This window comes from Cervus elaphus, chromosome 17 (assembly GCF_910594005.1).
Source record: "Cervus elaphus chromosome 17, mCerEla1.1, whole genome shotgun sequence".
NCBI classification, from domain to species: Eukaryota; Metazoa; Chordata; class Mammalia; order Artiodactyla; family Cervidae; genus Cervus; species Cervus elaphus.
This window is the reverse complement of record NC_057831.1, coordinates 36,394,431-36,418,350: the sequence shown is the minus strand read 5'-3', so window position 1 is coordinate 36,418,350 and position 23,920 is coordinate 36,394,431. Positions and strand designations below refer to the sequence as shown.

The 23,920-nt window shown below is 37.5% G+C and overlaps 1 protein-coding gene across 5 annotated transcripts in view; it reads right to left on the bottom strand.

The window, feature by feature from the left end:
• FAM13A (family with sequence similarity 13 member A) overlaps window positions 1–23,920 on the bottom strand; it is a 323,915-nt gene that overhangs the window by 286,983 nt on the left and 13,012 nt on the right. For 4 of the 5 annotated variants that reach the window (XM_043871494.1, XM_043871499.1, XM_043871495.1 and 1 more), the window contains exons 1-2: window positions 15,292–15,510; window positions 3,734–3,923 (exon numbers count right to left, since the gene is read on the bottom strand). In XM_043871494.1, coding sequence (XP_043727429.1) covers window positions 3,734–3,923; window positions 15,292–15,318 — 217 coding nt within the window. In that variant the 5' untranslated portion in view covers window positions 15,319–15,510. Of the gene's footprint in view, window positions 1–3,733; window positions 3,924–15,291; window positions 15,511–23,920 lie in introns of those variants that run through there. The other variant, XM_043871497.1, reaches the window with a different exon arrangement.

The following is a 23,920-nucleotide window of genomic DNA, read 5'->3' as shown; positions in this document are numbered from 1 at the left end:
CTCTTTGCATTTGGTGGCCAAAGAAAAGTCTATTTAAAAGGTCTTAATAGAGTGCTTGATAAACACTTTCTGTTCTAAAATTCCTCTATAATAGTAAAAGGTTTCCCTCACAGCAAGTTGTTAGATATCCTCATTTACATTAAACAACAAAGTATGACCACAATATCTAAATGCGGTTAATTATACAACCAATCATTCTGAATCCCATATCTGATAGAGTGCCTACTGTCTCACAGGTGCATAATAAATATTTATATATAATATATAAATATTTAATATTTATTTAATATTTAATTTATAATATATGAATATATAAATAAATTTATAAAGCTATAAAACAGTTACACAAAACCAACTCAAGTATCCTGCCCTCAAACTCCATTTTATTTTTGTTGTTTAGTCACTAAGTCATGTCCGATGCTTTTGTGACCCCATGGACTGTAGCCCACTAGGATCCTCTATCCGTGGGATTTCCCAGGCAAGAATACTGGAGTGGGTTGCCATTTCCTTCTCCAGAAGATCTTCTTGACCCAGGGATTGAACCCAAGTCTCCTGCATTGGCAGATGGAATTCTTTACCACTGAGCCACCAGGGAAGCTCCTCAAACTCCACACCACACTTCAAACTTACACAGGCCCTATGCTTTTATTAACATAATAGTTTCAAATACAGAAAGTGGCTTCTGGCTGTCTACAGTGTAATCAACTATATAGTTTTTCAAAATACAGGGCAGGTGCCCGTTAAGACTCTGATTCAGTAGAACCTAGGTACTGTCAATGAATGTGTATTCTGAATACCCTGGTTAAGAATGACTGACTGAAGGACTTCTCTGGTGGTCCAGCGATTAAGACTGTGTTTCCAGTGCAGGGGCCATGTGTTTGATAGCTGACTGATCCCACTAAAACATTTAGTTTTGTATTACCTGAATACACCCTATTAAAGTACAATGAAGGGTACACAAGGGAGAAATAGAAGAAACGCAATCTCTAATTCAAAATTTGCCCAGATTTTCATACACTGATCATGTCAATGTAAACTAGCTCAGCTCCTAAGATTATTAGTGCACATATCTTTTGATCCATAAGCCCACTTCCAGAAGGTTAGTCTACAGGCACATCACTGTGCTTGATACATGTGAAAGGTTGGTCACTGAATCATTGTCTGCAAACATCAAAAGACTGGAACAATTCAATGCCGATCAAGATGTGACACAGTGACACATATACACATAAAGTGTAATAGCATGCAGAGGAATAAAGAATTAAATGAGGAAAGCTCTTTAGGCAAAATGGAACAGTCTCCAAAATATACCATTGAGTGATATCTTTTCTGAGTGATTTTTTTAAAAGAAGATTCATAAACAGTGTGCATGATATGCTAATGTTAAAAAGGAAAAGAAAATACACAAATTTGCTTATATATTCAGATATCTTTGCAAGAAAATAGCAAAAAATAGTATAGTAGTATTGTTTTGGGGAGGGGGAGATGAAAGGTCAGGGGACAGGGTTTGGAAGGAGACACTTTTCACTGTATACCTTTCTAAATTTCAAACCACATAAATTTAGTAGTTATTCAATATTGTTTTAAAAGATTAAAAATAAAAATGATTTCAAATAAAGTGTTAACGCTCAGTTGTGTCCAACTTTTTGTGACCTCATGGACTGTAGCCAGTCAGGCTTCTCTGTACATAGAATTCTCCAGGCAAGAATACTGTTGTGGGATGATATTCCCTTCTCAAGGGGATCTTCCTGACGCAGGGATCAAACCCAGGTCTCCCCCATTGCAGGCAGCTTCTTTACGGTGTGAGCCACCAGGGAAGTCCAATTTTACATAAGAGTAACCTCAAAAGGCTATTATTTAATTATTGTTGGGTAACAGGTCAGAATACTGGTGATGCCATAACAAAAATATTATCTTAGGTGGTCACAGTTTGGCATCCAAATGAGTAATACCAAACAACCCTATTTAAGATATTAAATGAATTATTTAGTGATCATCTTGTATCTAAGTCAGAGATTACAGTTTTACTCAATAGTGAGTGTGTAACTAAGTTCTGTCAAAGCTCTAATTCTGTAACACCTGGCTTCAAGATTTTGTAGGCCAAGGGCCCATCTTCCTGCCATACCATATATAACACCTTTGTGTTCAACCTGCTTAAAGTGTTTGAACAAACCCAGAACTGTTCTCTAAGAATCTCACCCTCCTGCAGCTATCTTCCTCCCAAAACACTAACACCTAGGAGGTAAGAATGCAATGAGTCCCTGGATCTTCAGTTTTCAAAGCAAAATGCTATAATATTTTCTTATCTACATACCAAATAACCTGAGCAAAGGGCTGTTTTTCAATTAACACAAAACACCTGACAGCCTTCTGAGGCCTGAACTGTCTGCCATTCAGTCCCTGTCACAGCACATACACGTTCCTACAGAGGAAGGTGGAACATTTCCCCCAGCCTCCTCCTCAGAAGGGGGAACTGACTTGGAATCACGCCAAGAGTCAGGGGAAGCAAACTGCGCAGAGTACAGAATTTCTCCCAAATCTCAAGTTTTACCTTTAAAATTACCCACAAGTTTTATAATCTACTCTGCAAAGTGTCTTGTTTTAGTATAGAAATGTTTGTTTCAGCGTAGAAAATGAAGATTACAAGCTCTTCCCTCAGAACAGCTTCTTTCCAAATCCCTTAAAGTTTATTGATATTTATTATACAGTTTGGATCACCCATCACCCTGTCCTCATTTGATAAGCATCATTCTCTCAAACTCTTGAGGGTCCCTTGGAGAGCAAGGAGGTCAAACCGTCAATCCTAAAGGAAATCAACCCTGAATATTCACTGAAGGACTGATGCTGAAGCTGAAGCTCCAGTGCTCTGGCCACCTGCAGTAAATAGCTGACTCATTGGAAAAGACCCTGATGCTGGGAAAGATAGATGGCAGGAGGAGAAGGGGGCAACAGAGGATGAGATGGTTGGATGGCATCACCGACTTAATGGACTTGAGTTTGAGCAAACTGTGGGAAACAGGAATGGAAACCTGGCGTGCTACAGTCCATGGGGTCACAAAAATTCAGACAGGGCTAAGCGACTTAAAACAAACATTCTCTCAAGTCATCCAGGTTAAGTCCTATTTTAAATAAAATAATTTAAAAAGCTATAAAACATACTAGCTCTCACTAACAAAGAGAGGATATGATTTTCTTTTTATCATGCAATGTTCTATGGCAGTCTGCAATCATTTTACACAATTTTATCATTCCCAAAGTTAATGCCCCCTCCCAACACCATAGTAGTTTATACACAATACTTTCTTTTGCTATTTCTGCTGAGTTTTGAAAGCAATCAACATATTCAATAAGTTCATGACTGACCTCAAACTGAAAGAGATACTCAAAGTATTCTGTTACATTAAAAACTATTGACTCTCAGAGGGAATGAGTCAAGAGAACTCAGCATTAATATTAAAAGTGCCTTTTAGTACTTAACACTAGGAATCATTCCAAACTAGAAACCTCAATAACTAAAGTGATTTCTCCATGGTGAGCTAAATTAAGTATTTTCCAAATAATGTTAAACAGTCATAAAGCTCTTAACATCCTTTGCTAAGGGCAGGGTATATTATGCCGTAATTCAACATTCTGATTAAGGTGTTTTAGGGAATATTCTAATAATGCATGGTGAGTTCACACTGACACATTCTTTTGTAAAAACAGCAGAGTCACACAACACGACTGGACTCACCGTGTAGGGTCAAGTACTCCACGATGCTCCCCACGATGGCTGGAACCCCGTTCTCGGTCAGCCCCTGCCGGTGAAGGTCCTGGAGACTGACTCCAAACAGCTTGGTGTAGGTGGGATTCCGCTGCTCGTGTAGCGGCACCGCGACTATCTTTTTCATGTCTTCTTTCAGCCGAACCGCTGTTTTACTTTGCTTAAAATACCGTGAGAAGAAAGAGCAGTCAGTTATATTTACCACAGGAGGCTGCATGGTTACTACACAATCACCTGAGGGAAAGGGTAAGTACTCGAGGCTGTAGAGCAGTGGTCTTCACTTATCTTCATGTCAACTCAAACCTAAAGCCCTAACAACTCTCACACGCTGCTCAGGGTCAGGAATGGCGTACCCGGATATCATGATTAAAAGAAATGAAAGATAATGAGAAACCTAAAGCCACAACTTAACCGTAACTAAGAGAGGGAGCAATACACTGCAGTATCTAAGATAGATTACTACAGTAACCGGGGGTGTGACTCACAAGTACCTGGTTAACAGGAAAATAAAACCTTTGTCAGAACACTGAAATCCCATGCAGATCCTGTAATAGTAAGACGTTACTGAAAATGAAAATTTATAGATGTCATCTTAAGGTAGCTTTAATTTGAAGGACTTAGAATATATAAATATGTAGAAGGAACCCTTATTTCTCTGATTTAAGTGTATCTGAAGATCTCGCTGATATATTGGCACATAAAATCAACTCAATTCTCTTTGATGTTCAGAATGCTATAATCTCTGAAATACCAAAGTTTCAGGTAATCACAACTTAGGCAATTTCAACAAAACTGTACATGTTATAAATAAAAATGCAATTTACAGTTCATTCAAGTTATCACAGTGAAAACTTCATATAGGTTTGTTTCTTCCTTTTAATAGAAAAATTGTCCCCAATGAAGTAAAAGATAATTTTTAATATGGTTTAACATAATTGAGGTTTTTTTTTTTTAAATAAAGCATGTATCCTATGTAAATGTATGGATCTGTAACTCTAAACACTAAAATGATGGCAAAAAGCAATAAATTTTATTTGAGGACAGGGGAAGCAGATTAGGGGAAATATACCTATTTGAGAATGAATGAAACTAACCAAAGTGTCAATATTGTAAGTGCAGGTTCATGTAGACCTTACAATCTAAAAAGAGAAACACTATCTCCATCACAGAGATGAGGAAACAAAGATCAAAGAGTTAAGAAGTAATTTGGTAAACATCATGGAGCTGATAAGAGTTTCATCATACTCCAATTCCATGTTCCTCTCCTTAATTTAAATTTATATTAACATTGAAGTAGTTTACATATAATTACAGTAACAAACTATGATAAATACTACATGCAACACATGACAGCTACACAAAGAAAATTCTACAATTGTGATTTTTAGTAGGATTTCTGTAGTTTCAATTTGATTTTGAATCTTACAATCTATAGAATCACACCAACTTTCATGGACATGTCAGCATCTTTCAATAGGTCCTATTTGAAAGCCAGATTTCCCTAGTAAAATTCAGCAAATGTATAAAGTTATACACAAGTTTGAGCAAACTCCAGGAGACAGTGAAGGACTGGGAAGCCTGGCATGCTGCCATTCATGGGATTGCAAAAAGTCAAACACAACTGAGCGACTGAAATGAACTGAACTGAACTGAATATTCTAAATAAGGCATAGTGTTAGCTACTACAGAGTAGTATGGGCAAGAACTGTCACTTCTGTTATCAAGGAAGCTATTAAGTCAAATCTATAACCATCACTATTTTACATCTGTGAGTTTAAAAACCTGTAAGTATCTTTCAAAAGAGCCCATGGAAAATTTCAGTCAATGGGGTCTATCTGGTGAGTAAGCAGCCAAAAAGTAACCTGTAATAATGAAACTTTGAAAGCAGTCTTAAATGTAGCATCAGAAACAGCTGACAATGAGATCAAATCATACACATTTTATCATTTTCTTACAGACACAACATAACACACTGGTTTAGAGCATGGATTGTGGAACCAGACTGTTCTGAATCCCATTCCAATATCATTCATTAGCCGTGCAAACTTGGACAAGTCACTTACACTCAGTTTCCCCATCTAAGAATTGGGCATACCAGGAGTTCCTGGAGTATACGAATAATTGAGCTTGGAAGGAGCTCATATATATGTAAGACTGAGAAGAGTGTCTGGCACACTTAGTAAGTACCAGTTGTTACAATCATCATCATTATCATCCTTATTCCAGGAAATTACTCTGATTTCTTCTCAAAACAATTCAGAGATCCTTAACCACTTCTGTATTCAAATGTTTGTGTCAACTAAAGACTGTGGTTGAAAAAGGCACCATGGTCAAGGCTTGTGGTTGGTAGATAGTCTAATGATCTAATTATTCTCCAAGTATCTCAATTTCTTAAAATACACAGGTATGACTTTTGAAAGATAAAATCATTCTGCACATCAGTATTAAAATTTATAAAATTTTTATTAGAAATTCAAAGTTTTCTTAGAAATCCTGTCTATATGTTTAAAACCTAAATTAACATTCTTTCTGCTAACTGTTCTTTATTCTATCTTTTACTAAAGTACAGTCAGTATGTTGCGCCTATTAACAGTGTAAATAGGCAATCTTGGCATTACGGCTCAATATTTTCAAGGATGAGACATGTAATTAACCTCACACACTTTGAACTGATTGCAAATTAAGCTAACTGTTTACTCAATATAGACTCCTACTACACAGCAAGTTTATATATAATCAAAGCAATAAAGGAATACTTGATTCATCATTTTTAATTGATAATTTAATTTAGGTTAATACTTTTAAAAAGATACATACTGTTTTTAAAAAAACCCTATGAAACAAAACACCTATATTTTCAGAGACATACAAAGTAGATTAAGCAGAAAAGTAAATCAACAGAAGACAGAAAACTATAAAGTCCAATTTGTGTATTATTGCTGCTAAAGGCAAATATGGGACAGGAAAGTTATCACAGACATCACACCAGCTCTAGGAGGAGTCTGGGGAGGATCAGTAGGAGCCCAGGAGTGGACATTCTTTAAAATCTCCTACAAATGTGTATTACTTTAAAGATAGAGCACACTGGGAGCTGAACAGGGCTCAGCTGCATAGAGGAAAAAGGTACAGAAAATATCTACAGGGACCCCAAGAGGCAGTTATCAGGAAGCACCAGGAAAATTCACTGCCTAATAGTTCATGACCTTGGAGAGCAAGTTTATGAAGAAAAGGCAGTAAAGCTCTCCTGACCAGGCGAGCTTCTGAGAGAAGGCAGAGCAATGGGCAAACAGGAGGGCCACATTCAAGAAAATAGTCCTTTGGTAGCAATACAGGAGGGAGTCTCAGGGTTGAAAACTTGAAAAGCTACCTTAGCCTCTCATCGCTACACCCCACAGGACCCTCTTGATACTGAAGTACAAAAATCCATCTCATTGAAATGTGAGTAAAAAAAAAAGGAACATAGTCAGCAACTAAACAGACAGTACTTTTAAAAGAATAAAGGAACATCGCAATTTTCTTGAAATAACTCATTAGAAAAATGTTGCCAAGAAACAATAACTGTAACCTAACAAAATAGCAAAAGTTAATAAGGATGCCAAAAAGCACATGCAACAAAGACCAAGAAACTGTATTTCATTAAAGTGAAAAACTTTTATGCATTAAAGATACTATCAGCAGAGTGAAAAGACAATCCACAGAATAGGAAAAAGTATTAGCAAATCATATATCTGATATGTCTAATATCCAAAATATGTTTAAGAACATATGCAGCTCAACACAACAAAACCCATTTCAAAAAATGAATAAACACTTATCAAAAAATGATAAGACAAGTGGCTAATAAGCACAAAAATGCTCAATTTCACTACTCATTAACCATATGCAAATCAGAACCACAATTAGATATACTTCACACCCATCAAGATGAAAAGTGAAAGTGTTAGTCGCTCAGTGGGGTCTTTGCAACTCCATTCATTCCCTTCTCCAGGGGACCCTCCTGACCCAGGGATTAAACCTGGGTCTCCCGCATTGTGGACAGATCCTTTACTGCCTGAGCCACCAGGCAGTCCCCCCATTAAGATAGTTACTATCAAAAAAACCAGAAAATAAAGAGCTAGGTAGGATGTAGAAAAACTGGAACACTTATGCATTGCTGGTGATGATGTAAAATGATATAGCACTATGGAAAACAGAGGTTCCTCAAAAAATTAAATATAGAATTACTGTATGATCCATCAATTACACTTCGAGTATATAACCTAAAATCAGGAACTAAAATAGGTACCTGTAGACCAATGTTCATAATAGCATTATTCACAAGTCAAAAAGTAGAGGTTACAATTCAAAAGCCTATCAAAAGATGAATAAACAAAATGTGGGTGTGTGTATATATATACACACACACATAGATATAAAGGCAAATGTAACTATACTATTTGTGTATTTACCCTGCTTTTGCTTCTTATTCTGGAGGTCTTTCCATATTAGCACATATATTTGCTAATATTACACTATAAAGACACTATAACTGACTTAACCAATCTTATTTACTGATGTTTAGGTTGTTTACAGTTCTTGATATTACAAGTATTTCAGCAATAAGCAATCATGAAAACATTTCTACATAATTGTACAAATACCTATAAGATAAATTCTTAGAGGGACAATTGCTAGATGGACAGGTTTATAAAGCTGTAATTTTTTTAATACTACCTCCAAGAGTTAAAAGAGGAGCTTTTTGCTACTAGATTATATGAAAGCAAAATAAATTCCCCTTTAACTTAAATTACTGTATAAATCATAAATTTTAATAAGTATTGCCACATTGCCCTACAAAAATGCTTTCATGGTTTACAGCTTGATTCATAGCATATGACAGTGCCTGTTTCCCATTTTATCAACCATGAGTACTAAAAAATTTCATGAATTAACTATGAATGAGATTGAGCAATTTTCTTTGTGAATTTGCATTTGTTTCTTGTTTGTGAGCCTCCTAGTCATAAGCTCTGCCTAGTTTTAATTGGGTAGTTTTCTTGTTTCCTACTGATTTGTAGGAATTTTTTTGTATATTAAAATAATTAATCTTGTTTTAGTCATGTGTGTTTTAAATATCTGTTCTAGTTTCCTTCTGGCATTTAACTTACGATATTTGTGTTGCACAGACATTTTTGGTTATTTGGCAGAAAACTTTATCCATCTTTTTCTTCAAGGCTTGTAGCTTGGGTTTCCTTTGAAACATATTCCTTGACCCAAAATTAATCTTTAAATTCACACATGTGTTATTCTAGTATTTTTATGATTTTACTTTGATATTTATATCTTTGATCCATCTCTAGTTGAAAGAGGAAGAAATACAGCAATTATCCTTCTTCTAGTAGCTAGTCATTATTAAACTGTTTTAATTCCTGTTATTTTGATATCTGATATGCTAAACTCTCCCAACTTAGTCTTAAAGGAGTAACTAATAATTCAGAATTGTCATAAAATAAAATCATATAGAATCTTTCCATAAAACACTCATTTTGAATGATAAATTTAAACAAAAATCTCCAAACTGCCTGTTACCTATATGAACTTATATTTAATTATATGACACATAAATAATTGTGTTATGACTTGCTATACTACCCCTTCATCAACTATTGTCATATTCATATTGTCAATTCATCGTTACAGAGAACAACTCAAATATGCTTTCTTATGATTTCTATCTCACAAACTACTGGACACAAGCTTCTCTGAAATTTAGTTTCCCTAGGTCAGCTTTAAGATATGAAACAGAATTAATCAAAGTTATCATTATAGTATAGTCTTCCCTACTTAACTGGCCTAATTCTTTCATGCTAGTTTGCATTTTCCACCACTGTAACTAAAATCTCCCCCAAATCTTCTGCACAGGTATTAACAAATTAAACCCATCCACAGAGCCAACCATTCTTCAAAAAAAACAAACCCTGAAATAACCTAGATACTACTGACTTTACCCACACTGAGGAGATACATTTATCTATCACTCTGTTATTGACCTATTTTGTTTGACTTCTGATTCTGAAGGGCAAACATGAAAATTCTCCTTGCAACACAATTCAAAATGTGAAGACAGACACATCTTTGTTTGACTATTAATCTAGTCTTCTTCAGCACTTGGCTTAGTGTTTAAAAAAACAAAATTAAATGTTTAATCCTGTTTGAAATTTGATCTAAATCCAATAATATAAATAGTCCCTTCAGATTATAGAGTTCCTTTTATATTATTTAAAGCAGATAATGATAGTATTAAGGAAACCACCTTAAGGCAAGCAGACAGCCATGTAACAAAGATAATATTTTATGATGCTGTACTGTTCACAATGTATTTTCACATTAGTGTTTGTTTGGTTTCTCACAACAATCCAGTTCAACTACTGGTACTCCCTTGTGACAGATGGAAAGTGAGAGGTTAAACATCTTGCTCAGGGCCATGTTGGGCAAGCCAGGAAGTGGCTGAGCCAAGACTCAAAGCCATGTCTCCAGCCTTTCAAATCCTGCCTCATTCCAATGCATGATGAGCTTTCCCAAACCACAGAACAGTAAGTCATCAAATGATGAGGTGTATTAGTTGTTTCTGATGCAAGCAACTGAAATTCCAGCTTGAACTAGCTAAAATAATAATGACATTTACTAACACATTAAAATAGTACTAAGGAGTTGAGAGGAATGGAAGCCTAACTTGGTAGATGCAATGGCTCATGCCATTTATTGACCATTTATTGATCAATTAACTAAAAGCAGATCTTTAGGCTGCCCTCTCTCTTCATATCTGCCAGCAGCACTTGGTGTACTTAACTCATTGTTTACATTGAGTAGGGAGTGGGAGACAGACTGCTACCCTAATCACGGAACATATGTCCTTCTCTTTGTTTGGTTTGAGCAATTTAGGTTACAGCCAGGGAGACTGTTTGTTTACACATGTCCCAACTATCTTTGCATTGAGGTGGGAACATGTGACTAGTTCAAAGCAATGAATCATGAGAAGAGTAATGAGTCACTTCCAGAGTGAGGCAGATAAAAATATGTGTGCCTCCTCCATTTCTTTCCCTGATATAACTTAGGGGATACATGCTAATATGCTAAGATAATAAATAGATCACAGAATGGAGGAAGCCTCCATACCAGAGCCACCAGATGGGACAGAGATTCTGACAACGTGCATGAGACTCTAAGTAATCCACAAATTAATTTTCATGCCCCAAGCTACTGAGATTTCAAGGTTTATCTACTGGAACATGCAGTGCTAATTACCTTGATTGAAGCAGATTACATGCCCACCTGAGGGAAAGCTATGCACTGACCAGACTGAACATCATCTGAGATGGAATGGATGGGTGGGATCTTTTGACTACATGTAACTTCACAGTAAGAATTCCTGAGATATTCAATTGGAGACTCGAACAGTTATAAGTACAAAACATTAAAAAAAAAAAAAAAGTACAAAACATTTATAATTGTCCTGCTAATTCTTGTTAATAGAAAACTCTGCATTTACACAAAAAAACACCACCAAGAAGCCAGATGCTTTTGCAGATACACTCTCAGATGCTTGAAGATCTTCAAAAATAAAATATACCCAGGGAACTGCAAAACCTAGGCCATGACTGATCTGTCCTGTGCAAATGTTTCTTGAACAACTACTACTGCCCAGTCCTGAGCAAAAAGCAAGTAATGCAAATAAGACATGACCCCTTCTGTCCAAACTGTTGCCTACTGTGCTGTGGTGCTGCGCTTAGCTGCTCAGCTGTGTCCAGCTCTTTGGGACCCCCACGGACTGTAGCCCACCAGGTTCCTTTGTTTGCGAGGATTCTCCAGGCCAGAATACTGGAATGGGTTGCTATGCCCTCCTCCAGGGGATTTTCCCAACCCAGGGATCAAACCCAGGTCTCCTGCATTGCAGGAGGATTCTTTACCATCCGAGCCACCAGGATTGCCTACTAGATGACAGAAATTATGCTAAGAAGTTAAACAGACAGTCAAATAGTCCCCAAAATCTACTATCAAGGTAGCATACTGCTCAATGTCTGCGATCAGAGTATAGTAACATAACCAATATTTAAACTCAGGTACGCCAGGCTCCCAACAAAGCCCATGCTTTTCAAAAATCTCAAATAAAGCTTAAAAAAATTAAGAAATTCATTACGGCATTTAAGAAACCTAAATGTAGTCTGCATGGGAGGAAATTGGTACCAAATAATCAAACTAGAAACTACCAAGAGGCTACCTCTGATGGTCTACCTCTGCTCTTACATAATATTTGTTTGCTGTATTATTTAGGAAGATTTGGTTCAGCTAAATTGAGAACAAGAGAAACTGTAAGGAGAACAGATAGAAAACTAAGTGTTGACAGTACATAAGGACATAGGATAACTTGGTAGACATATTCTACATAGAAAAAAGATGAAGGTGATTAAGAAGGGATGGGAGAACCAGGTTGAGCACCTGACATTGATGAGACACCAAATATCTATGTCTTTACTAAGTTGCCCATTGATTTTACCCATTCTGGCCCCATGTGCTTTCTGCCTGCGATATGCACATAAAAATTCATAGCTGTGCAGTGGTGTCTTAGCAAGTTACAATTACACCTAGGCACACTTGCCCCTGACGACAGAGCAAGTTGTGCTGTCTCCAGATACACTCCATCCACTGAGCCAGCTCACACTCAATCTTGGTCTTCAAAAATGTAACATAATCAAAGAAGGTTGATATGGTCAAGAAGGCAAGAAAGACAGGAAAGATGAACATTATGTACCACAGGATTTGGGGAGTGTGGTCTTTTGGTCCCATTTAAACACTTTCCAAGTAGGTAAACCTACCTCATCTTTTCCCCCTTGCTTTGTGCTGTGTCTTAGGCTGGTGCAATAAATCTACAAGAGTATCCTGATTTGGTCCGCGAGCCTTTTTGTACTGTGGCCTGTCTGCGCTGTGTGTATAATAAGCTAGCTGATAGCACCAGATGGGGAAGCTACAGGAGTGGATGTGCCCACATTAAGGACAAAGGTGATAAAGCCTGGGATACCCCTCAAACTGCAGCCAGTACCACCAAGAGTTGGGGCTAAGTCAGGACAGAGTGATAGCTGGGGCCTGACAATACCAAGAGAACTGAACCCCAAATTCACCAGTCACTGACTTGGTTCCTAAACTCACTCACACAGCTGAATAGTCAAGAGTATAAGAACCTATACATAGGCACTCAAGGCCCCCCCTTTATTCATCCATTAAAAGATCCACCCCCCAGTCTCAGTCCACTTATCCTCAAAATGACCACATGGCACCTTGGACAGAACTGGAAGGGCAGGGAATCTGAAAGATTCAGGATTTACCTAGTTCTGTTGACTTGTCATCCAAAAGTGTATTAGAAACTAAGTTAACGCCAGTTGGCAAGTATGTTTCCTGTTCTGCCTGGGGGTGATTTCTGACGAAAAGTAAGTATGTCACAGTAAAGAATCAACCTCTTCTATGTAATTTAAGTAAGGGTATGAGTCCATTACAGTTTTACTAACAGCACTAGCAATTTGGAAAACAGAAAAAAATCAAAAGGAAACGAGAACGAGAAAGTCAATAGAACTAGGAATTTAAAATCTTTAAACCTGTCTTCCCACTTCAAGAATTCATGCACACACACCCATACACACACTTTACAAACATTTGGTACTCAATTATTTTGTCTGAAGAACAACAATCTTCAGTAACAGGACACTGAGCAGTTACTACACATATGTCTAAGTAGCAAAGTTCCAAACTGTTAAGTTTATGAGCCCACATGCACTCATTCATGGTTACTTAAAGAGTTCTCACTTCTCTGTCAGAAACACAAAGTGTTTTGATCTTCAATGGCCTTTTTTCCAGAAATACTATGCTTCAATTCCTAAAAATGTGCTTCCTCCTATAATAAAATTGGGACACAGCACAATCAAAGACCAAACTAAAGTTAAAGAGTAGGAATGATTAAGAATTATTTCTCCTGGGAGTGAATAATCTCTTAAATTGTATGATTTCTATATCAACCTTAAATGAAATTTTGTATATATTTTGGATATAAATTAAGGAAAAACATGGACTTTCATACATGGGTTAGTCTGCATTTCAGTCAAGGTAAAAAGCAATATATGCGACTAAGAGCAAGTAGCAAAGATCCAATCAAACAATCAGATGTCTGCAAATGTCAGGACTAACAGGTCAATCTGCTGCTTTACTCTACACATTTCCAGCTCTAAAGTCTTTCTTTCATAAAGCTGGAAAAATGCAGACCTGTGTCTGTAGTCAAATATAAGTTCAGTTTTTTCCACAAAGAAAAATAAGATCTTGAAGGAAACTCTTTTTTGGAGTGATAAAAAGATTACCAGCTGCACACCTAGATGCTACAGACATCCAAGCATCGGGGCTGAAAGGGAAAGAGTTAGGAAGACAGGAACACAGGATGCTGAAAAGTTCTGAGCTGAAAACCAGGGACTTATCCTACAGGTCTACTAAGAAAATTCAATCCGTGGGGCTAGTGCACCATCTGGTGGCCATTCTGGGCCTACGTGTCAAAAATTTCCCAGATGTTTCTAGATATTTTAGGATGCCACCAGAACTACAACAAAAATACAGTTCATTCTGACACTTCACAGGATCTGATCAAAATGTGATGAAACACTAGAGAGCAGTTAAGGATGATAATACAGAATAAGATATTTCTCATTTAGTAAATCTCCAGGACAAATAAAATGCCCCTTGGAATACAGTACCAATTTGAGACTGATTTTCTGTGTATTAATTAAAAAGATTTAATTACAGCATTCTGTAATTTATGTAATTGTAGATATATTGGGTTATTGCAAAAGATTACATGTAAGCACCAAGAGAACTGCTTTTTTTGAAAATTCATGAATTTCAGCCCTAGAAATACACACCTTTCTCCATGGATTTTATATCAGTGTTATTTATTACTGCTACTATATTATAACCAGAAATTTGTATGGTTGGTTGAGGATTTTCACACGTTTATCAACTTAGTTCTTTCACCATCACTTTTAGCAACCATGCGAAAACAAAAATTCTAGAATTACTAAATGAAAACAAAAAGTGAAATAGAAAAATGGTACATACATTCTTGGAAGCAAAGAAATTGACGGTTATTTTAATTCTTTTAATTTGCTCTCAATCTAGGCACAAGATACTTCGAATAACTACAATTTAACTCATACTTAACTCAGAACAAGAAAGTCTAAAACGCTGGAGAGTGATCTACATACAGTATGTAAGTTTACTTAACTGGGTAAACTCAGCACACATCTTCCTTCATGTGGAAAAGGAAAGCGGACAAAATACGGAATACCACCCCCCAATACTGCTGAATGTCCATGTGAATAGTTAGGAATTTAACTTCACAAATCTCCCCACACCTCCTAAGAAGGAAACGCAGTCACACAGACATCTCCTCCAAACCAGCAGGGCAGAGGCCTCTCCCGGGCCCTGGCAGCGCCCACGAGACAGAGGCGGCCTTTACTCACACAGATGGCAAGAGCTCCAGCCCCCATGGCGCCTGGCAGATCTGACGAAGCCTGGATGAAACGATCGAAACGCCACCACAACACTAAAGTTCCATTCGGTCGATAATGCTCTGATGTAAAACGCAGCTCCAGATCCAGAGGCCCCACGGAGAGCCCAGGGCAGCTCCTAACATTTTCGGAAGTGTGGGTTTGCTTCTGATTTGGCTAAACCCACATGGCTGGGAGGGCTGCCTGGAGTTGAAATCTGATCCACAGCTTCCAGGACTGGTGCACGGACCGGGTCACGTGACCCGGGTCTTAAGTCGCTGACATCTTTTGCTTGAACCTGACTTGTTAGATGCCACACACAGGCTTCTTCAGTTCAGAAAACACCAATTACCTTAACAGGTGATGTTCATTCATTAATGGACTTAATTAAGTGCAGAGAGCAAAGGCACATTTGCTTCCATCGATACTCATCTCTAAGAAAAATTCACCTATTTACACTCAGGTTTAAATCTGAAGGCATATTCCTCACTTTTCTAAGGCAGAATCAGTTAAATGTTATCGAATTTTCTTCCTTCCACCTTTATTCTGTCAGCATTGTTCCAAATGAAAACGCCCTACTTTAACTGTTACACACTGCTTCTAACTAGTTTCATATTATCTTACATACATTGGTGATAAACATAGACAACATGTTTCTAGACAACCACAATTCAACATATGTGATTTACGGTCTGGAAAATGAGCCTCTAGCTGCCTTTGCAGAATTTTCTACCCCACATGCCGTGTCATTAGAAAATCTCATTTGACAATTTCCAAATATTTGAGCGGATAGGTAAAATATCCATTTCATACAAGCCAGAAGCAAACAGTACTTTTTTTAAAATTACTGCTTTTCTGTCAAACCTTTTTAACTGGCACATTTAAGAGAATGGTAACAAATATTACATGGGAAGTTTCACTTGACCCAACTTTAAAAGACTTAAATTGTCCCCAACTACAGAACATATTAATATTTAATCTTAAGGGGAAGAGGTGGGAGGAAAAGGGAAAAATGAAATCAGGTCCCATTATAACACTTTTCTCCAAATATAGTATTCTTTGTCTAACTGCAGCCAACCAAGAGTACCTACAGAGAAGCCAAGATAGCAAATCGTACTAAGCAATCCACAAGACTTGACCGAATAGGTTTTATTTCCATAGGTGCACATGAAACACTGCACAGATTCTACTTTCACAAGGCAGAGCAACACAATCCCAAGGCCATACAAGGGAATGGTGCTGGGACAATGGACAGAATCCTATTACAAAGAATACATTTTTTTTCATTTCTACATTAATCTAGATTTTAATCACTCTGCTTCCCGTTCAACCATTAGAAAACGAGGCTGATTACTAAAGAAAATTGTAACAAACTTTTTCTAACAAAAAATTTGTCTTCTTTTTCTGATTATATAACTATTGCTGGTCCATGGTGAAAAATAAAAAGATTAGGTCATCTCAAGACCCATCATCCAATGTTACCCAATCAATATGCATTACCTACACTGGGCCAGGTGCTATATACCTTACCAACAATGTAGGTACCTTTTCTCCTAGATCATCCAATGGGGGGAGGGAGGAGTAAATAAAGAAACCTCTTGATTAATAAATGTAGAGATGCTAATAAAGAAGCCAAGATGTAGCAAAAGAATAACAGAGAACACCCAGAAACATTTAACATATTTACTTCCAGGATCTTTTCTATGCTTTTTTTAAAATGTAATTTAAATCCAATTTCTGATCATTTTAAATCCTAATATCTTTACTTAACATCTCATCAGATCCCATGTTGTTAGCACTATAAACTATTTTAATCATGCATAATACTACATTTTGTATATATAACCATTTAGTCACTTTCCCTAAAATGTTTTTAGACATTTATATGGTTTCCAATTTTATGTATGTATGATTTTAAATAATGCTTTGTTCTCAGTCTGATTTTTTTCTTTCTAGTAAAGACTCCTGAAAATGAAATTTCTGAATCACAGAGAATATGAACATGTATCAAGGCTCCTGACACACACTGGCTCTGGCAGTTTATATTCTTCAACTTACCCTATCCAAGGTCTGAATATTTTGTAAAGTATTTCCTAATTTAGTGAAAATGATTTCTCATTTTGAAACTTACATTTCTTTTTTATCATAACATTAAAGATATGAAAAATCCTTATTTGTCATTTGTACTTCTTATTCTGTGAACTGTCTTTGATCTATTTTGCTTACCAAATGGAGCCTTCTCCATTGCAGTATCTTTTATAGGGTCATTGTAAAGATCAATGATATAATCCATAAAAAGCACTTATTTTTATTGCCATTTGCCTGGTGCTATGCTATGCTAACAACTTTGGATGCTTATCATATGGTTTGACTATATGTTTCTACTTGGAATTATTTCAAAGTATGGTAAAAGATGAGGATTTAAACTGATGTTTTATTTACATATAACTACTATGGCCCAGACTATTAACTCTCTCCAGTGTATAATCTCTCTTTCTGATAATATTGGAGCTCTTTCTCCCCCTGAGTTGTGGCTGAAGCCACAGTTACCCAGCTGGAGACCACATTTCCTAACCATTCACACAGGTAGACAGGGCCAAGTGATCAGATCTGCATTAACAGAATGTGTACGAACAGAATATGTGCACCTTCTGTGTCCTGTGCTTAATAGGCAATCCCTTGCTTCACATTTACTCTCCCTCCCTTTCACCACAAATCCCCTCCCCTTCATCACAAGCTGGAATGAGGATGCACCAGAAACCTAGCTCTGACCATGGAGAAGATGGACAATGTCCCAGAAGACAGTAACTTGATGAAACTAACCCTAGACCTCTGAATGACCTTGAGGAGTACAGCATTCTTATAAAACTAGACCAAATAAAATTTATGTGGAGATGAAATAAGATTCCCGGTAAGATACTATATTTGAAGGTCCTATATGTGAATATACATGTATGTATATAAAACAAGTTTGTCTTTAGCCTAACTCATATACTCAACAAAAACTCAGTCCCATTTATTGGACAAATTTCCCATTTCCCACTTGTGATACTATGTATACTAATATATTAAATTCATAAATACACACACACATATACATGTACATACTAGGGTATATTTTTCAGGCTAATATATTTATATATAATTTTTTATCCTAGTTCTATATCACTTTTATAATATTTGAATAATTTAACTTTATAATTGATTTAAATATCAAACAAAAATAGTCTTTTTTCATTCTCCATCTCTTTCAAAATTATTGCTCTTCTTCCAATTTTTAATGATGAATTTCAAAAGCATTCTGTAACATCAGATCAAATTCAAGAATCAAAAATTATACTTCCTGTTATTGTTTCTAATAGGTGTATATTTATCTTTTTTCTATTTTTGGATAATACTATAAAAGGACAATGTAAGGAGGGAAAAAATTTAGTCCTAATTCCCACAACTTCTTAAATACCATTATAAAGTAAAATTAGTACTGTGATAACAAATTTTTATCCTTATTTTTCTGTGGTGACTAGATATCATTTGTTAAAAGAAACCCTGAATAGGCCATTTAACAAAAAGCACCAGAAGACTCTCTTGACTGCAAAGTTTGTTTCTTCGTGGAATATATCTGTTATCATAGCCTGAAATTTTACTATTTTCCTGACCCTCGAATGAATGAAAGCAATAGTAGAGTTCAATTAATTCTAGAAAGCTCTCTGAGCTGTCATACATGTACATTCCTGATTACTGATTTATAAAGAACTTAAGATACACAAGCCACAGTCAAGAGATTTGCTTATATGAATTACTGATTCTCCCTAGAAAGGATAGAGGGATTTTTTTAAAGTGCATTACTGAAGAGTCTGCTCTGGTGGGCTAACTCCATGACTACATCCAAAAATGCTGAAAAGGCATGGCCAGGACAAAAGATGTCCTATTTTCAAGAAGATTCCTGGGTACCCTGGAGAAAGATGTCAAGGTTATTTCACAATGGATGGTCAGGCCCCTCGGACACTGTCATTTAAATCACCCTCTGACCCAGGAAGATTCATGGAGGAAGTTAAAAGGACCAGGTCATCCTCCAGCCTCCAAAAAACCTAAAAAAATGCTTTGAAGCCAATCCCTCTAATGTCCTTTGACATTATCCAGCTAATGGATATCAGAGGACACAATCTTTTTACTTGGAGTAGATACAACAGATGCCAGAAGAAGAGCAGTAGCCTGTAGACATAGTACCATTAGCCATGTAGCAGGGACCAGCAAATATCAGGGTGGCTTGTGGTGGTAGGTGGCAACGGTAGCATGAAGCACTGGTGGCCCATTAGAAATGGGACAGTCTTTTTTGGGGTCCAAAAAGACTCCAAGCTGGAGTCTTTACTCCAGCTCCTGCCCTATCCCAGCTATTTCTCAATGGGACTCCCAATCTGGCCCAGAATCAATGACACTCTGCTAGACAGGATATCAGAAGTCAGCCAGTCAGCAACTATTTGGTATTTATATACTCTCTGTCAGACAGAAGGGTTCAGATATTTTGGTGTTTGGATCCCTCACAGTGGATGCACTTGTTCTATATCAGGGTCAGCAAACTAGCCTGTGTGCCAAATACAGCTTTGTTGTTGTCATTGTTTAGTTGCTAAATTGTGTCCAACTCTCTTGTGACCCCAAGGACTGTAGCCTGCCCAGCTCCTATCCACGGGATTTCCCAGGCAAGAATACTGGAGTGGGTTGCCATTTCCTTCTTCAGGTGATGGAACCTGTGTCTCCTGAGTCTCCTGCACTGGCAGGAGGATTCTTTACCACTGAGCCACCAGGAAAGCCCTGCCAAATGCAGCTACTCTAGACCAAATCTGGTGACACGCATCCGTTTACATATGCATATGGATACTCTGGCAGTAGCAGTACCATGGCAGAACTGAGTAGCTGCAACACAGACAGAACACATGACCCAAAAACCTAAAATATTTGCATCGGACCCTTTATAAAGTTCACTGACCCTTGCTCATTACTGGGGATTGGAGTCCTCATATACCTACTGAAAGACTAGTCTATGGACTCTGGTTCCTTAGAAAACAGGAGGAATGAAGTCTTTATTGGGTGTGTTAATCTGCTTTATGGCAACAGCTACATTATGTGGGATCAGATCTATTTGAACCTTCTCCTATGTATTTTCTGAAAGGTTTCCCTGAAAAAGGACCACTTTAAAGCTGATGATCTCCTCTCTGTTCTGAATTTAGATGCATTTCCATTCCACTTCAGGAGAAAAAAATATTACCATGGTCCTAGGAAAAGATTGATTACTTTGTAGCCAAGGAAACCAATAAGCAAAATAATTAATTTAAATCTGTTCAACTGGTAACCTGTTTCAGTAAACCGATTGGTTTTTTAAGCCAACCCATCACTTCTGGCCAACAAAGAAAGTTCTAATAAACACGCCTCTGAGTGACAACCAATCAATAAACACCTTATTGGAATAATCACTCTCCTTCAGATGATGCCAACACCCCCCAAAACTGCACCAACGCTAATTCCACACTTCTTAAGTAAGACAGCAGTCTGCTCTGCTCACAAGACTGCCTGACCAGCATAGCTTTCCCTTACTACAATAGTAAAAAATTCAGCTGTCTTTTCAGGTTTTGAGTATTGATTTCATTACTCTTGGACACAACCCAAAGTTTACAAACCCCGAATCTGTGGGTCATTCTTTAAGCTGCACTGTTTGATCTGCATCTCTATTACTTCCTCGCTAGCTTCCTACTGCCCCTTCTTCTAGTGCTATTTATAGCTCTGCTTCAACTATCAGCATGCCCCTTGGCTGAGGCTAGACTGCTTGACATCATTTCCTTCTTGTCTGAAAGCCAAAACAGATCCACCACACCAATCTCCACAACAGGAGAAAATCAGGGCCCAGCCCACTATGAAGTTGACAAGAGGGCTGATTTGGGAACAGGAAGCACTAGATATCTATGGTAATCCTCCAAGCCTCAGACCTGGGGAACAAGAGAATAGTCACTTTTTTTTTTTTTTAATTGAGGTATAGATGATTTACAACATTATATGTTTCAAGTGTACAACAAAATGATTCACAACTCTAAAGATTATACTCCATTTATAGTTACTATGAAATATTGGCTATATTCCCTGTGTTGTACAATATATCCTCATAGTTTATTTATTTAATACTCATTTTTTTAGAAAAGTTTTACTTTCCCAATAAATTTGTTAAAGCCATAATTTAACTTTTCAATTTCACAAGCACTTATATACAATGCACACTGTGTACCCCTTATTAACATTCTAGGAATTATGGCTAAGGAGATGTACAGGAAATGGTGTATTACTTGAACTATGAAGTATATGTAAAAATATTTAGGACATCAATTGCACAATTTGTGAAGGTATTCTGTTCTACCATTCTGTATCACTTCCATAGTGATTTGAAAGGCCATGGACCTGTACTTGGGTGAGCATTACTATTGTTAGCAATCAACATGTGTGTGCATGCTCAGTCGCTCAGTTGTGTCCAACTCTGCGACCCCACGGACTGTAGTTCACCAGGCTTCTCTATCCATAGGATTATCCAGGCACTCAATATACCTACTGTTCGTCATTCTGCCAGCTTCAGTTTACAACTATCTCACGGTCCCTGAAGGCACTTGAGTCTTAATCCTTCAATTACCAAATAAAATACACTAAATTGTATAATCAAATTTGAAATGTGAGCACCTAGTCTTTGAGAAAAGGCTAAAATTGGAAGACAGAAAAAGATGGGATGGACGAATGTGATTGGAGCTAGACCATCAAGAAGGCAGGTGTTGAGCTGACTTATACAGAGGTCACTGACCAGGACAGAAGGGGAAAGAGAGGGCATCTAACGTGGGTCTGTGTGATGAGCAGAGAAACCGACACTAACCGGAAAAGCAAGGGGTCTTAAATAGCAAAGAAACACTGGCTTGACTTCAGAAACAATGAGAAACTACTCTAAGCTCTTTAGTAGAATGAGTAGCTTGAGTAAACTTGTGCCATGCTGCTCTGCTTAGCCGCTCAGTCGTGTCAGACTCTTTGTGACCCCATGGACTGTAGCCCACCAGGCTCCTCTGTCCATGGGCATTCTCCAGGCAAGAATACCAGAGTGGGTTGCCATGCCCTCCTTTAGGGGATCTTCCCAGCCCAGGGATTGAACCCAGGTCCCCTGCAGGTGGATTCTTTACCATCGGAGCCACCGGGGAAGCCCAGCTAGTGTCACATTCCCCTGCACATCTGGTAAGAAGGTGCTAGGACAGGAAGGAGACTCCTTACAGATAAAGGACTCTGTTAATGATAATCCAGCGGAGACGAACAGGCCTTGAATTCATGTAGTGAAGGAGAAGTCACATGAATTTTGTAGAAAGAACTCTTAAGATGGATAACTGATTTAAGAGGCAAAAAAGATATCATCCTAGTCAAGAGAGGCATGAAAAATGATTTTTAAAGCTTTGTTTTCCAGGACACTGGAGCAGTGCCTAATAACGTGGGTACTCCAGTTCACCTGGGAAAGTTTCAGTTTATGTTTGCTGACTTAACGTAATTATTAATCGGGTCCCTTTTACTCTTAAAAGTGCTCTGGAAAAGCTGAGGCTAAGGGAGGTACCAGCAAAGGCTATTGCCAGGGTATCAGAAGGATCCTCTCCCTGAGGGTCCTAAGAAGCCAGACTAACCAAAGTCTGTCTTGCACTGGAAAAGATCTTTTCATCCCCTCTGCACTAACACCAGGGCAAGGTCCCATGGGCCAGTTCATGAAATGGGAATTAAGGAGGGCTTTGTTGACCACCCCAGCACACTCTATCTACCGGGGGACTTTCTGGACTACTACAGCCTTAAGTAGCAGTAAGAAAAAACTGTCCATGAAGGGGGTTTTCTTATCTTCCTCTCATGTGCTGAATTTTCTTTCATCATCCCCATGCACTGAAAATAATGTGAGTCACTGCCAGTGTTGATTCAGTCTTCAAATTTGCTGTGTAAATCCAGATCCACAAGAAACTTGAGGCTTTTTCTCTCTCTTCAAAAGTAATTTTGAATTCTTTCTCACCTTTGGTTTAAGTAACTGTATTAGTGAAGCGATTATACCTTTGGCCTCAGAAGCTTTAAAGAAATACATATTTTAGCTTGGTGTTTTAAAGTTTGACTTAATATTTTAAAAATGGTTCTAAAAATCATTGTCCTAGTTGGGACTAATTGCTATACAGTGACCCTACTAAAAGGAGATATTAATTAGCTGGCAAACAACATGTTTGAACAGAAAGTTGCATTTGATTTCAGGTAGACTCCAGAAGTCAGCACGAAGTAGGAAAAAATTTCACTAGGATCATTTTCATAAACATCTCAAAGGTTGCTTCAGTCTCCTCTTGGCTTCTTTTAATCCCTCCCTAAAATATCTCCACAGCCTATATATTCTACCTCTTAAAAGTTTTTCAAATCAATTTCCTCTCTGTTCCCATGACCATTTAAAAAATTTAAATATTTTAAATGTGGATCTCATCAGTATCTCTCTGGTACAACTACATCCCTATATTTCTGAAACAGGTTTTACTGTGTTCCTCTCCTGCTTCTTCTTTTTAGGTCTAAGGGCTCCACA